The sequence below is a fragment of the Ixodes scapularis genome, unplaced genomic scaffold (genome assembly GCF_016920785.2).
Source record: "Ixodes scapularis isolate PalLabHiFi unplaced genomic scaffold, ASM1692078v2 PGA_scaffold9__187_contigs__length_104089568, whole genome shotgun sequence".
NCBI lineage: Eukaryota > Metazoa > Arthropoda > Arachnida > Ixodida > Ixodidae > Ixodes > Ixodes scapularis.
The window spans coordinates 60,530,057-60,545,142 of NW_024609884.1; the positions used below are offsets into that span (position 1 = coordinate 60,530,057).

At 47.3% G+C, this 15,086-nt stretch overlaps 1 protein-coding gene across 6 annotated transcripts in view; it reads right to left on the reverse strand.

Annotated features, from left to right (window-relative positions):
* Positions 1-10,112: 10,112 nt before the first annotated feature.
* Positions 10,113-15,086, reverse strand: part of LOC8053291 (protein hu-li tai shao) — a 38,563-nt gene continuing 33,589 nt past the window's right edge. For 2 of the 6 annotated variants that reach the window (XM_040209211.3, XM_040500562.2), the window contains 2 exons: positions 11,080-11,156; positions 10,113-11,025 (listed from right to left, as the gene is read on the reverse strand). In XM_040209211.3, coding sequence (XP_040065145.2) covers positions 10,891-11,025; positions 11,080-11,156 — 212 coding nt within the window. In that variant the 3' untranslated portion in view covers positions 10,113-10,890. Of the gene's footprint in view, positions 11,157-15,086 lie in introns of all 6 variants that reach the window. The other 4 variants (XM_040500563.2, XM_040500560.2, XM_040500561.2 and 1 more) reach the window with 2 other exon arrangements.

A 15,086-nucleotide genomic window follows, 5' to 3' on the forward strand; every position in this document is an offset into this window, starting at 1 on the left:
ATAAAATTCAATGAATCTCATCAATCGAACAAAAAATATATTGTACGTACCCCTCGGTGCCGCGTTATCCGAACAGGATTTGAGAAAGGTCTCAAATAACACCGCATGTCCAATATACAGTGTCGACGATAGTCACTTCACGACGATCGGACGGAATATGGCGTGTTTTGGGGAACATGTAGAAGAGAGCTCCTTTTTTTGCACAGCTTCATAGCAAATGAACGAACGTGCTTATTGTGTCGCCACACCCCGGACCCGACCCTATCAGCTAGTTTTTGCGAAGACCCGGAACACAGCCTGGAAGGCTTTTTGGAGATTATCTCGACGGAAATGATCCTCCAAGCACGTCGAACGGCCTTCGTAGCGGGCGGCTTGACGTTCGCTCTCTTTGTTCGTTTCCTGCGAAGGCCGAGCAGGCTACGAGCCCTGGTATTCCCTGGTTCTCACAGTGGAAGATAACATACAAAGGGTAAGCATCCTAAACAGGCGAATAAATAAAAACTTCCAAGAAAAGCCGGCGAACTCCGAACGCAAAATGCAGGTAGGGAGTCACGCTGACCGGGTTTCCACAGCTCAGGCGGGGTGCCAGAAATTTCTGGCTGATAGGGGTCGCTCGATACACAAAATGGCGGCGGCCAGAGCGCTCTTTTTGGAAAGGTCTTATCTATTTCTGCCGCCGAGCGAGGCGTTTCGCTGACCGGAAGTGACATTCTTGCGCAGCGCGACGCTGCCTACGTCATGAGTAGGCGTTCTTCCGGGAGCTGCCACGCCTGGGATTGCCCGGGAGAGAGAGTCGAGGTGGGAACTCTCGCGCCTCCTCGTCATATTTGACGGGATGTTACGAGAACAGCTGCCGCAGCCGGCGCCGCCGCCACCGCTCGAAGGAAATATATGTAAACGCAACCCACTCGTCGCCGCCGCCACCGGGAGCGGATCCGCTCCCGCGGCAGCGGATTTCTTCTCAGGTGTAAAAAGCCGCGCGTCACGTGACATGACGGCGTGTCCCGGAGGCCAGCACGGGCGCTTATTGGATGCGAGTGCCGCGTCAGCGTTCGCGTGAGACTCGTTTCCTATCATAGTCCCACGCGAAGGCTGCCGCGGCACTCGAATCCAATCAGTACCCGTGCAGGCCTCCGGGACGTGACGTCATGCCACGTGGCGCACATGCTTGAAAGCTGTCTAGGAGGTGTTGCCCAGGTGCATGATCTGGATACTTGGCGACAAAGTCGGCTAGAAACCCGGCGGCCGTGATTGGCCAACGTCGCACTCAGTGGCGTCACAAGGGGAGGGGGGGGGGGGGGGGGGGGGGGGGGGCGGACCGCCCCGGGTGCAGCGCTCCGGGGGGTGTCGCGGCGAGTCACGAGAGCGCGGGGGGGGGTCACCGGCGGGACCAGTCGTCCACATCTTCATGAAAATTGCCACTGAAATTCGGCGGCGTCCTTGGTGGGGCCTGCACGTAGACAATGGACGTCGGTGGCGTTCCGTCCAGGGATTTCCCTAGACCCCCCCTCGTTTTTCCGAAGGCACCCCCTCAATTCACAACGACTCCTATATTCGCAATGCCCCCCCCCCCCCCCCCCCCCCCCTTTAACCGCCCACAAAAACTTTAGACACCCCCCCTGATTTCAGTTCCTGGGGAAACCTTTGGTTCCGTCTGGCTGCGACGTGGTGTTCATCGTCGGCTTCGGTAGCTTCTTTGTCGGGTCCGGCAGTGGTCCAAGTTCCGGGGGTAGGCCGAGGTTGCGGCGACTTGATCGGGTCTCGGTCCTCTCTTCGTTGGGTCCTCGGGGGCTCGGGATCGGACTTGCACTGCGGGCCCTCGTAGGGGTGCGCTGAACGGACATGAGTACCCCGCACCTCCACCAAAATGTCACGGGTGGTGACCAAAAGAAAAATAAATAAACAGAAAGAAATAAACGTTTAACGTGGCGAGCTTGTGCCAAAAAATAAACGGGTACAAAAGATAATAACAGAGCGCCGCAAGCGTCGAAGTCGGCGTAACAGCAGAGTCGAACGCTGGGGCGAAACTGACTCTGGCTCGCTATGCGAAGCCCCTTACAGGGACCTCGGAACCGGGGGGGGGCAACGGGGGCTTGAGCACCCGCTGACATTTTCTAGGGGGTGCTGGGCAATATGCTGAGCCCCTGTGCGTTTGGCTGGAGGCGTACTGAACAATGCCTGCACCCCTTCCCCCCTCCCCTCCGTGTTCCCCTTGTTGCTCAGCTCCGCCAAGCCACGTACTTGGCTAAGGGCAAGCACGTGGCTCTCTGTTGTTACGGCTGGTAGCCCACCGACAACACAACCCTCGTCCACAAAACCCCAGAAAAAAAATTACGAAGTAAAGCGAAGTGTCAGTAAACCGCGGACGACGCGACAGCTTCAAAAAATGGGAAAAAGCGAGAAAAAAAAAAAAAAAAAAAAAGAGCCGGCGCCTGGGGCTTGCATAGCACAGTGAGGGACTGGGGCCTTCCCCTACTCCACACGCGGGTTGGCCATGAGGGGGAACGCGCAGCGCACTGTTTTTGTCCACACAGCCAGCCGGCTTCTTCGTGTTGCTTCTATTTTGAGCAACGACGTTTCCCCAGAAATACAAAAATTTCTTCCTTTTTTTTTTTTTTTTTTTTTTTTCAACGGCGTTTTTTTTTTTTTTTTTTTTTCTTTTTTTTGGCGGGGGGAGGGGGGAGGGTCTGAGTAACCACGAAGGTCGGGTAATTGCTTCCGCGTGGAGAGCCGATCGCGAGGCGGGGAGACGGTCTGCGCGAAAAGTTCCTTCTTGAACGGAGACTGCCTACAGATGTAGCGAGTTGAGGGGAAAAAGTTTCCCAACTCCCAAGGCAAGAGAAGGGCGACACAGGTTGTAAAGGGAGAGATCGCGCTGCAGTCTGTGTTGAAGCGCTGCTACCACGGTGGTCGTCGGAGACATCAAAGAATCGCGGCGTCTTCGCCGGTATTTCTGCGTCTTTGTTTCCGAAACACAATTTTGGGTCTTGGCGAGCCAGCCTGCTATGTTCAGGCGGGCGCCCTATTATGCAGCCAGACGGTTTTAGCCTATTTTCAAAGACGACCATAAAAACAGGAAACATGCTGAAATAAAAAAAAAAAAGGCATCGCCACTGAAGGTGCTGGAACGAGAGGGATGTTTTTTCCTCGTCTCCCAGAGTCCATCTGCTTCCTCCTCCCCAGCCTTCCTTCTCCTCGCCCTGTCACTTCACTAAAACTTCAGTTGTAGATTTGTCACTGTGAAATCCGCGGACGGTTTGTTTGGATATCTCAACAGCAAAGGATGTACTTTTTTTTTTTTTTTTGACGAGTGTAACACTAAAAATATACAGTATTTAAAGTTTTGCACTTTTAATAATTATGGCTACCAAAAGAACGCTCCTTGATGCGTGGTAGCGAGGGCCCAAGGAATTGGCAGTTTGTCAGGGAAATACCCAAACCTTCGGCACGGCAGCAGCGGACCGTATCATACCAAGAGTCACCCAAAATTAACAAAAAATCTGGTGGGTTTTGTTTCAATTCTGTGTGTGTGCATGCGTAGCAAAGCAAGAGGGAATTGTCGAATCTTAGGTTGCATAAACTGCATTGCATGGAGTTCACAATGTTCCGTTGTCCTGTGAAATAACCGCATAAAACAGTTTTGTAATAGATTGCGGAGGTATTTAGCACACAGACGTAGTTAGATGGTGGAAGTAATCAGTAAAATTTCAATAAAGTTAGCTCACTAAGCAAAACAATTTTTTTTTTTTTTTTTTATTTTGCGTATGAACACTAAGTAATATTTTGGGCCACTGTGGCGTTAATTCTGGCGAAATGAAGGCTATGTTATGTAATATTGTATTTTATTTTTATTCCACCCATTTTTTTTCAGTCATAATAAACGCCTCAGTTTCCCAGAAAAATGTTTGATAGTTTCGCGAAAAAGAGATTTCGCGAAAATTTACCCATAAAAAACTGCTTCTTTTTTTTTTTTCCTTTAATTTCTTTCACAAAAAAAAAATTGATTTCTTCATTTTCAAAAAAAAATAATAATCCACCGTTCGGGTATCTCTGTAGTAAATCGTAACACGTACGTTAACAAGGAAATTTACGCATAGAAAAAATCGCAAGGGTTCAGGCGAGCTGGTGAATATTAACCATGTTGAATAGAAGGGACAGAAAATAGACAGGACGACGTCTTGAGACATCGCCCTGTCTATTTTCTGTCCCTTCTATGTTTTGATGTTTCTTCTCTACCCCAGTCTCAGGTTAATTCAACATGGTGAAATTTGCGCGGTAACTTCAAAGGGCTAACGAAACATCTTACGTGAACTACCGGTAAAGTATGTCAGATCCCTTAACCGCTTTTGGTGGGCATTGGTTTTAAAAGTCAGATTTGGGGGTTTTACGTGCCAAACCAACGACGGGCACCTGAAAGGCCCCAGCGGAGGACTGGGGATTCATCTCGACCCCCCTGGGGATCTTTTGACCTGCAACCGAAAGCTCGGTTTACACGGTGCCTTCTCTGCAATAAGCCCCCGTCAGATTGCGGGAATTCGAGCCCACCGCGTTATTTTTTTTGCCAGAACTGGAGATTGAAGCTAACGAAAACACGCTGGAATTCCATTTCCCATGTATTTTGTCAATAAAGGCAATGTGCGCGTTATTTTGTTTACATGCCGCTACTAGAAGCTCGTTAAAAAAAAGTGGGTTGTGTGTGTGTTTATACAGCCTAGAACTTGGTCTGCCTCACAGGGGCGACGAGACTCCCAGCTGTAGATGAGCAATTTAGCCAGTGCGGTACAGCCGCTAGCCTGGGGTCTTTAACGTGCATCACGCAGTAGTGATACACAACCGGACGCCGGTACGATGCTCATCCAGATCGAAACGGGCAGGGGTGGGGCTCGAACCCAGGATCCCTGGGTTCTGCAGCGCGAGCTTTCGCTCCACGTGCTAGGAGCTGGTGTGCGCTAGACCACTCGGCCACCGATCTCCAAACCTAGACATGCTTTTATCAAGGTCTGGCCACACTGTCCACAAAGTGGACCTGTGCGCCGCCGCGCGGCGCCGCCGCCGCCGCCTGTTTTGCCCTCGCCGCTTCGCGCCGCCGCCGGAGTCCCCAGATTCAGCACGCCGCCGCCGCCACCGCCGAGCAATAAATGCGGCGCGCCGCCGGTGCCGCCAAGCTTTTTAGTTTTTTTTGTGTGTGTGTGTGTGTGGGGGGGGGGGGGGGGGGTATGTGTGCGTATATTGGTGTTTTTTTTTCTGCTTCTGTATGAGTCTTACCTGCTATACTATGCACAGAAAAAATGAATAAATACACTGGGGTCTACATGCGTTGTCCCTTTCTTTTTTTACTGTTGTAAATATATCAATAAATGTAGAAGTTCCATACTAAACGGAGACACGGAACGATAAAAAAACGGACAAAACAACAAGTCTCAAACACAGTTTCTAGTTTATTTGAACAACGAACGCTCTTATAGACCCTCACCACCAAAGAAGAAACACCTCCTCTTCACTAGGTCACCGAACGCCGGACACTCAGACAGATCCAAATGATTCATATGATTCAGACAGATCCAAATGATTCACACCAACCAGCCACCCTGACGACCTCGCTTGACGGCTGACCAGCCACATGCGATAACAGGCAACTCCAGCTCCAGCACAGCCCTTACCAAGGGCGTACCACCTGGGAGGGGGGGGGGGGCAAAGGGGGCGCTTGCCCCCCCCCCCTGTTCTCAGAGTGGGGGGGCAAGGCATGTGCTTTGCCCCCCCCCCCCCCCCCCCCCGGAAAAAGCCGCCCCTGGGCAGGGCACACACTGGCCGGCGGTACCCAAGGAATACCAAAGCCCCCCGGCCCTGGGGGAGGGGGGTCTGGTTTGCCCCCCCACTCAAGAACAAGTTGGTACGCCATTGGCCCTTACTATTCTTGGAAAGCCCACAAAACAAGACCTTAGAGACACAAAAAAACCTTCATATCACTGTTCAATGTCAAGGACGGTGTCATATGACTGCGGGTGCAAACCATTATTTGCTTCTTCCACTGTTCTCGCTGGGCACAGAGATAAAACGTTTAGAGAGATAATTGAGGCGGACGCCATCAATAGCTCCGGCACGTGTTGTAGCGTGTACCTGCGGTCCGTGGCGGGGCCACGGATTGGTTGAAATGTGGTGTGGTCTTGGATTAAATCAGCTGACAGTCATTACAGTCTACAACATCTATAGCGATTTCCGAATTCTGAGCCTTATCTTCTACTGCCCTTTTATGTTCCAAGAGCCAATTTTATTTATACAGCGACCAGTTTGCCCAGCCATAGCCTCCTCTATGGCTGGGCAAACGAAAATGAAGCCTGGCAGAAGGTGTTCTCGGTTTTTATCCAGAAATGCCTGGCAGGAGTGGAGCTCAACAGTCCATTGTCACTCAAAAACTCTGAGCATGATTGAAATATTGAATCTGCATCATGGGGGAAGGTGTGATGTGACAATTGTAGACATCAAGGACTACTCTATGGATAAGTCGGAGCTGTTAATACGTTCATAAAGGTCAGGAGGTGGTGTGATGATAATCTATAGTGAAGTTTCAGTTTGCCTCTGGGATTATGTACAGAATGTCATAAAAAAAAAATTAGTTTTTTTTTTTTTATTGCAAACATAAAACTAGGCATCGCCGAACGCTCATTATCCGCCCAAAGGTAGCACTAGAGGTCACAACCAGATGCTAAAGTTTTAGCCCGATCCGATAACTTAATAAAAAGTTATAAGGAATTATCTGACGGAGTTTTCGAATACATGAGTCTCTATATGGCACCAGAAAACGAAAACGGGCAAAAATGGGCTCCATTTTCCGCTTGAAATGAAAATCACCCATAACTTTTGAAGAAGATATCGGATCGGGCTGAGACTTCGGCATTTGGTTGTGTGACCTCTAGCGCTACCTTTGAGCGGAGAATGAGCGTTCGACGACGCCTAGTTTATTTTTGCGGTGAAAAAAACCCTGTAAATTTTTTTATGAGCATTCTGGAGTTTTATTTAGAGTCCACTGTCGTAGACTTTGATGGTTCTCTTTTTATTCATAAAGAGGGAGTGTATATCGGGTCGTGAATTTCTCCAGTAATGTCCGAGATTTTTTAAAGGGATATTGATGTTCACGTTGACAGGGTTGTGCGGTCCTTGTCGAGTGGACCGCACAACCGTGCGGTCGCAACAGTTGAATTCAGTACTTAGACCTCCTGCTGCACACGAAAAGGGGCCTGTGCAGGAGGTACGGCAAGGAATCAGCAAAGCCTCTGTTGGCAGCTGACAGCCGTCACCCAAAAATAGTTATGATAACGCCTGTAAAAAATCCCGTATGCTTTGGGTTGGAGATGCACTTGAGTTGCAAAAGATGCGTCTTTTGGAAGCGGGCCATCACCAGGATGTAATTCTTAGAGTTGCGCTCAAGGTGCTAGGAAGGTTTAATTCGTCTCCTGTGGAAAAACCGGTTGTGAAGAATGTTGTGTGTGTGCCTTACTACCATGGAATGTCTCATAATTTTATATCAGTGGCAAAGGGGTTCGGTGTAAATTTAGTCTTCAAAGCTCAGCACAAATTAGAAAGGTTAACCCCCTTCATGATGGTCCTCTGGGGTGCCATAAAAAAAAAAAAAAAAACAAGAATTTAGATGTAACTTGTCAGGCAGGAGTGGTGTGGGACCCTCTTACACCGTTGAAACTCGTTTCGTGGAATTAAGTATCGCGGACAACTTTTCATGGACACACGTTTCACGAACACACGTTTTGTCGATACAGTCGGTTCATCGACACTCGTTACGCGAACTGTTCGCTGTAGAGACATATCAGACATCTCGTCAAGCGTGTATCATTAAAGTGCAATTTAACTACCCCCCCCCCCCCCCCCACACACACACACACACACACTTCGCCGGCGACAGTCTGCGGAGGCTCATTACAAAAATGTTAACTCGCTTGATCGACGCGTACACGCGTACACGCAACACTCTCATGCAGCTTATTACAGAAAAAAAAAAAAACCGACTAATTTGATAAACGTCGTTTGATAGACTGACTGCCACCGGTAATGTACGACATTCCGTTGCGGTGTGGGTTGTCCTATGTTGGGCAAACTGGTCGTTGAATAAATAAAAGGCTCTGGAACATAAAAGGGAAATAGAAGCCTGTCAGCGGACACCCGCGTTTTGCCCAAAGAGGAAGAAAATGGTAGGAGAGTTTTGAGGGAGACCATGCGTATTTTGACCACTGGCAATTAATTGCGTATAGCACTGTCCTTGGCATTGGACGGTGATATGAAGCGTGTTTTTCTGTCTGTAAGATCTTGTTTTGTGGGTTTTCCAAGAATAGTAAGGGTTGTGATGGAGTTGCCCGTTATCGCATCTGGCTGATCCGTCATCAAGTGAGGTCGTCAGGGTGGCTGTTTGGTGCGACCATGATTCATTTGGACCTGTCTGAGCGTCCGACTTTCAGTGACCTAATGGAGTGTTTTTTTTGGTGGTGAGGGTCTTGACGTATATATAAAAGCGTTCGTTACTCAAATAAACTATACCCGTTTTTCTGAAGAAAAAAGCAAGTTTTGCGCAATGTCCATACGCGAGTAACGCGACGCGAAGTAGTTCCTACGAGATTTAATTGGTTGTTGGAGGAAAACGGGATGATTTTCACGCTGGAACGTGTACGTCTTGATAATATAACATATATGTAATCTAGAATTTACCAACGTATATCTTATACTCCACATAAAGGTGGAAATTGGTAATGGTTCGCGAGGAGTCGGACTTTTTATTACTAGGGTTCTTTTCGTGAAAACGGGTATAGAAGCTGTGTTTGAGACTTCTCTTGTCGGTTTTTTTTTTTTTTTTTTTTCGCCACTCCATGCTTTTTCGGTTACTATGGAAGTTCTTCACCAGCTCGCCTGTGTTTTTACCCGTGTTATAACGGAATGAACCGTTTTGTAGGCTGTAAAATGATTTAATGAAAACTTTGAGAAATCATTTGATACACTCGTGGAGGGCTATATTCGCGTCCGTTTTCGTTCCTGTCGCTCGTGTTTCTAGGGGTCCTCTTTTCTCATCCCCACGCCGGGATCCAGCATTGGGGGTCGAAGTCGAGCTGGTCAGGCTTCGATCGCATCCGGTCGATCGCATCCGGTCTTCGACTTCGCGCCCTCGCGAATTTTGTTGATGTTGTTGTGATCCTCGGTTATGAGTCTAGCCACCGTGGACGGTGGCGTCGGCGGGAAGCGCGTGTAATCGGAGGATCTGCCGCGGTGCAAGGCGAGTCAGCTCTGGGCGAGTCGGTTGCGTAGCGGTGCATCGGTGTCAATCACTGGTTGTTCGTAAAAAAAAAAAAAAATAAAAAGAATTAGAGCTGTTGTGCGGCGGCTTGGCGGCAAGAAAAAAAATATTTATTTTTTAGGGGTTTACATTTTGTTTTCTAAATTCAAACGACTCTTTTCTCTCTCCCCCTCTCTCTAATTTACCCCCCCCCCCCCCCCCACCCTCCCCTTTCTCTCTTCCGCGCCACGCCGCCGCCGATCCGTTGACCCCCGCGCCGTCAACACGCCGCCGCCGGAGGTACAAACACCGGCGCGCCGCCGCCGGCGATTTCTGACTGGCACACCGGTTCCGTTCTGACCGGTTCTACAAAAGTTCGCGACACCCCTAGTTACAAGGCTCTGAATGACGTTTGGCATTTTTTACCTCAGTAAACAAAAATACAAAAGTATTTTTCTTTGAACTAGTCGGGATAACAAGCACACAAAAGGTTACAGGGAGTTTTTGTAGGTTTTGCGTATTCATACCTGCGTACAGAACTGGGTAGAAAAATCCGAGTAAAAAAACAGATTTTCACCCTGCTATTTTTTTAAGCAATATATATTTAAAAAAAAACAGAAAACCGGTTTTGGTTTTTGCAGAAATGGGACAATTACACATATATATGTATTTAAATCGAAAGACCCACCCCGACAAGTGTGTTCAATTTCAAATGAAACCACCCTAGAGTCATTTTACGTTGGATGTCCCGTTTCAGTTGACATTGCAGTTCTTGAAGGTAATGAGGGTCAGAGCCAGAGTGCCATTGGCATTTCACGAAAGGAACCAGGAGGCGCACATGTAAAGACGTCCAATTTTTATTCACAGTTGGTGGACTAAATAAAGCCATTCCGAAGCACTTTTAACACATCCCTTTAGCTATATGCTGCACTTGAGGAAAAGACAAAAGATGGACTTTAGTCGTCCGTAGCTGTGCAATGCAAAATGATCAAGGGCAGCCCAGTCCAACACTGAGCCCACCGCAAAAAGAATGCCATACAGAGAGACAAACTAGACTAAACAGTGCATTTAGCCAGCAGGGAAACACACAATGTCCCGAGCAAGCTAAGGGGCCTTGGCCCTGCTAGGCTGTGCACCTAGCACATGCTGAGTTCCTCCCTATGTACACAGCCGGCACAAAGCCCATCGAACGCTGCTCCACAATAAATAAAAGAAACGCCTGACACGCTGTACCCCCCCAAGCAATGTCACCAGCTTATGCATCCCTTACATGCGGCTAAAATTGCGGGTGTGAAAAGCGCACCAAGAATGCAGTTACATGGAGAGGATATACCATTGCTGCAAAGGGAATAACATACTGCCCCCAATCACTCGGGCACCCAAGATGACACGCATTCAAAAGCTGGCGAAGACAACGCACGAAACGCTGCAGTTGACAACAGACAAAGCTGCAGAAACTAAAACCTCTTTACATGCCTGGCCAAATAACGAGCCATCGAGCCTCTTGGAGAAACAAAAAAATGCACAAAGAACCAATGTGAGCAACTCAATGCTGCTCTTGTCATGACAAGCGTCTGCAGCGCTGGCGGCAGTGCCTCGGCTGGGAAAAGGCGCCCGGGCTACTGGCTACGATTCTGCCACTCCGAGGCCGCCTTCTCCTCCTTGCGGTGCTTCTTCTTCTTGAGAAACGAGGGCGTCCTCAGTCCCTTCTTCTTCTTCTTCTTGTCTCCCTCCACCTCCTTGACGGGCGAGCTCTGCCGGACAGCCTCATGAGCAGCCTGCACGTCGCAGCCCCCCTCCTGGCTCACCTCTTTGCTGCTGCGCGACGCTGCCGACACGTCACCACTCTCCCCACACCGGAGCTTCTCCTCTCCGTTCACGTCACCTGCGAGCCACCGTACCTTTCAAACCATGCTTGTCGCATACACTCTTCAAAACGAAGCTCAGAATTATTTCTCCTTCACCACTGTAACCAGCCTAGAACCTCGGATTACCTTCATAGCACGTCTATCTTTTATTCGCAGACTCCATTACAGTTCCCACCTTTTTTAGGTCTTTTACATGGCCGGCTTACCGTATATCGTGCTATTATGACCAATCTTCTAAAATTAACCCTATGTTAACACAGATGTTTACAAAAATTCACCACTTCTCTTCCATTTCGAATTGGAACAGCACCTCCAGGGAAATTGCCTTTGTTAGTCATCACCTCTCTTTTGCTGCAGCTTGAATATGTTGTAAAGTCCTGCACCTGTAGAACTGACCAATGTCTTGTGTTTTATTCAGACTTTTTTTTTTTTTCCCGTTCTGTTTTTTAATGTTTTGCCCGTTATGGGAATTCTAGAATTTCACCTAAAGTATGAGTGTTTGTGTCTTCCATTTTTGTTTCTTTTTTTCTTTGTGTTTTTTGGTTCTGTTGTATTCCATTCACTGTTTTCTTCAAGTGGGAGAAGAAGCTACGGGCTGTCCAACGCATATGCATGTGCTCAATACCTCGCATGACCTAAATACCATCCAGCATGAATTCGTGCCTGGTGGGTCACGTGACGCATTGGAAGAAATCGGTGTAAACAGCCAGTTGCTTTAGTGCCTGATCCAAATAAATTCAATTGTTAAAAAAAAAAGTTTCAGTTGCCTCTCATGCACCAGTCCTACTGACTCTGGAGCAGTAGGACTGCTCAGGAGCAGGACTGCTGACATATGTTCACCTCCGAAAGGTAACCCACCCCAAATTTTAACCTTTCCTTTTTTTTTTTTTTTTTACACAGAAATATAGTTTATTTATAGTAATTGCAGGGGCCTGGCCAATGGTTTTACTTAGCCACGGCAGGATATAAGTGAACATTGCTGACCGGAAAGGACAGACATCTGGTTCATCGCTCCTCCCTGTAATCACGAGTTTTTCAGATCACAGAATCTCAAAGTAGCATTTTTTTTCCCACTTCTTCTATCACACACCGATAGGCCCACTCCTTATTTTCACCTGATTTGCTTTTGAATTTAGGTGGGCTATCTTTCGGGATATTACGATAGCTTCCGAAAGGGAACTACTGGTTTGAATTGCTATCATAGCTTCGAACAATGTATCTTGCAATTGTTTGAGTACATACATTACTTAACATATTGAGACAAATACTAGTGGTGTGACCAGTCAGAGTAATTTTGGAGCAGCCAAAAGTCCATTTTGAGAGAGCACACATTTCATTTTCATTCATACCACTGCAAATATTAAATTAAGATTAATGTGCCGGCCCGTCCAACTAAAAGGCAGTGTCTACTTTGCTTTCTCAGTTACGTGTAACCCTTTGCTAGCATCAATTTCACGGCAGGAGCGATTCCCTCAAACACAGAAGTAGTGTTTAGTTGCTTGGAGAACCACCAAACACGATAACAAGATGATGACTGATGAAGAACAGCATGAACTGCTGTGAAACAGCATGGACTGCTGTGAATAGTTATTTTAGGTAATGAATCCCATTGAAATATTAGAAGAATACAATCATTTCGAGCACCAAAATAATGATTCCTTCATGTTTGAAAGGTTATAATAAACTAATTTATAATTGTCAATTACATTTTTTACGTAGAACTTCATAACAAAAATGTGCACGTGATAGATCAATATGCCCTTTTAAAAACATCCCGTCAAACTCTTTAAAGGGGCGGTGCAACAATTTTCGGACTTTATTCAAAGATTTCTGGAAGTTGCCCCCTGACACTTCTGAAGTAAAGAACAGAAAACCGATTTCGTCTGCGTCTCCTAGTTGTTGCGTAAAAAAAAGATAAAGATTGGCATTTCGGGCACCCCTCAACTCACTCCCAGTCTTCAGGGTCACACCTGGTGGCACTCCCAGTGACGTCATTCGGAGTGCCGTGTAGCTTCCCTTGTGCTATCTCGGAGGACGCTTCCCCTCCCTCTCTCGGTGTGCATTAGCGGGCGCTATGCTGCGGCTTAGAGCCGAGCGAGGTCACGTAATCTTTCCGCCGTAGTTCCTTCGGCTGCCACTTGGGGCTGCAGGTGGGGGAAAAAGCTCGACTTTTGTTTTGCGATTATGCAGCGGAATCGCGACATTTTTAAAGAAGGAAGTTTTTTCTCTATCCTCTGGGACAGGATAAATAACGTAAAAATGACGAGATGCAAATTCTTTTAATCATAAAATCGTTGCACCGCCCCTTTAATGTTATTCCCAAGCTTCCATCCACTGCTGCTGTCAAGTTAGTTCTAATTTATAACACCCAGCTATATAAAAGTGATAATTAAACAAAGGCTTTGGCATAAAAATAAACCCACAAAAAAGTGCATATAAATATTCTTGCAATACCGAAGTATCCTTGCCAAATATTGAATTAGAAAAAGGTACCACCAGGAAATTGCAGTCTATCATACAAGTTAAGTTGGCGTCGCATCTCGCTCTAGAGAAGTGCTTTCCCGTTAGCACGTGGGTGCACTGCAGCGAAGCAAGACACGCAGAATCGCGATGGCTCCTCCGCGGTTGTCGCTTGTCTGCAGTACACCAGTGCGCAGTGAGAAGCGCACTCAGCAAAACTAACCAACTTTCCAGAACAGACCACGAACATGAGAATTATTACAAAACTTCAGAGTACTTTCAGTCGTTGATACGAAATGCAATCGAATAGTATGTTACTTGAGTAGATAATCAAGAGATCTGAAAACTCGCATGGGTATGTCATAACCATCCGGCCAGGTAGCGAGGCCTGAAGCTATTATACGTCAAGTATTATTGAAGTGAAATTAAGTGTTCGCGCAAATTCCTCACATTTTGGTAAAAATGAAGCAGCATGTAGCAGGGTAAGCACTTTGGTACGGCTATCACATCACCAAGACCCATGCCAATTAAGCATCAACCAAAATTTTTATACAGCATGAAGGACTGTGTAATGTTTGTTTTACGAAACATTACTGTCGCTTAATCAGTCCTTGCAATTATCGTTGGGGGTTCAGCTTCTCAAAAGAAAATAGCAGATTATATGCGAAGGACGCTGGCCTGTAGGGTCACTATTGACCTGAGGAGAGTTTTCATCTTCAATTGGAAACTACACTTGTGCCGTCCACAAACAAACCGTAAAATATTTTGACTGCACTGCGGGGAACCTGGCTCGGTGGCGCCCAATAAAAGACGCTATTAGAATGCAAACATTGGCCATCACTGGCTGAAGAAAGAATCCATTGTTAGAACCAATATTTTTGCTTGAAGCAGAATGGAGGCAAGGCAGGCACTCCCAAAGACTTAATCCATGATGTCGAAGACAACACCAATGTGCAAATGCACATTTCCAACGAACAAATTATACAGGAATAAAGAATTAATTTTACATGCGGTAAAACTGAGCAAGCTTGTTTTTAAACCTATCTTTATGTCTCCAAGCAGCGTGCAATAACAGGCAAGCTGCATCTTTCCAAGCCGGGAAAGAACAAGGCAAGGCATGTGGACTAGCTGCAAAAGCGTGTACATCGTATGAACTTCTGTGTGCTCTAAGAAAGCAATAGGGAAAAGCAAAGCAGCAGCCTCTGCGTAAGGCCTATAGTAATAAAAGCAGATGTCAGCATCCTGCTGCTCAACAAGCCACCGCCATCCTAGAAAGTCTCGTCCAGCTCAACACAAGACTTGTAAGAGTTGCCATAAGAAAGAACCAGACACAAGTGTAGGCCAGAGTGCCACGTAGAAGAGCACACTTTTATCCTGTCGTTTTCTACCAGCTGGCAGCTAAGGCGAGACGGTAGGTGGTGGGATGCTCCATACCACACAGACGCGCTGGTGCGAGAGCGGCCTCAAACCGAGCAAGTGTGCTTGAA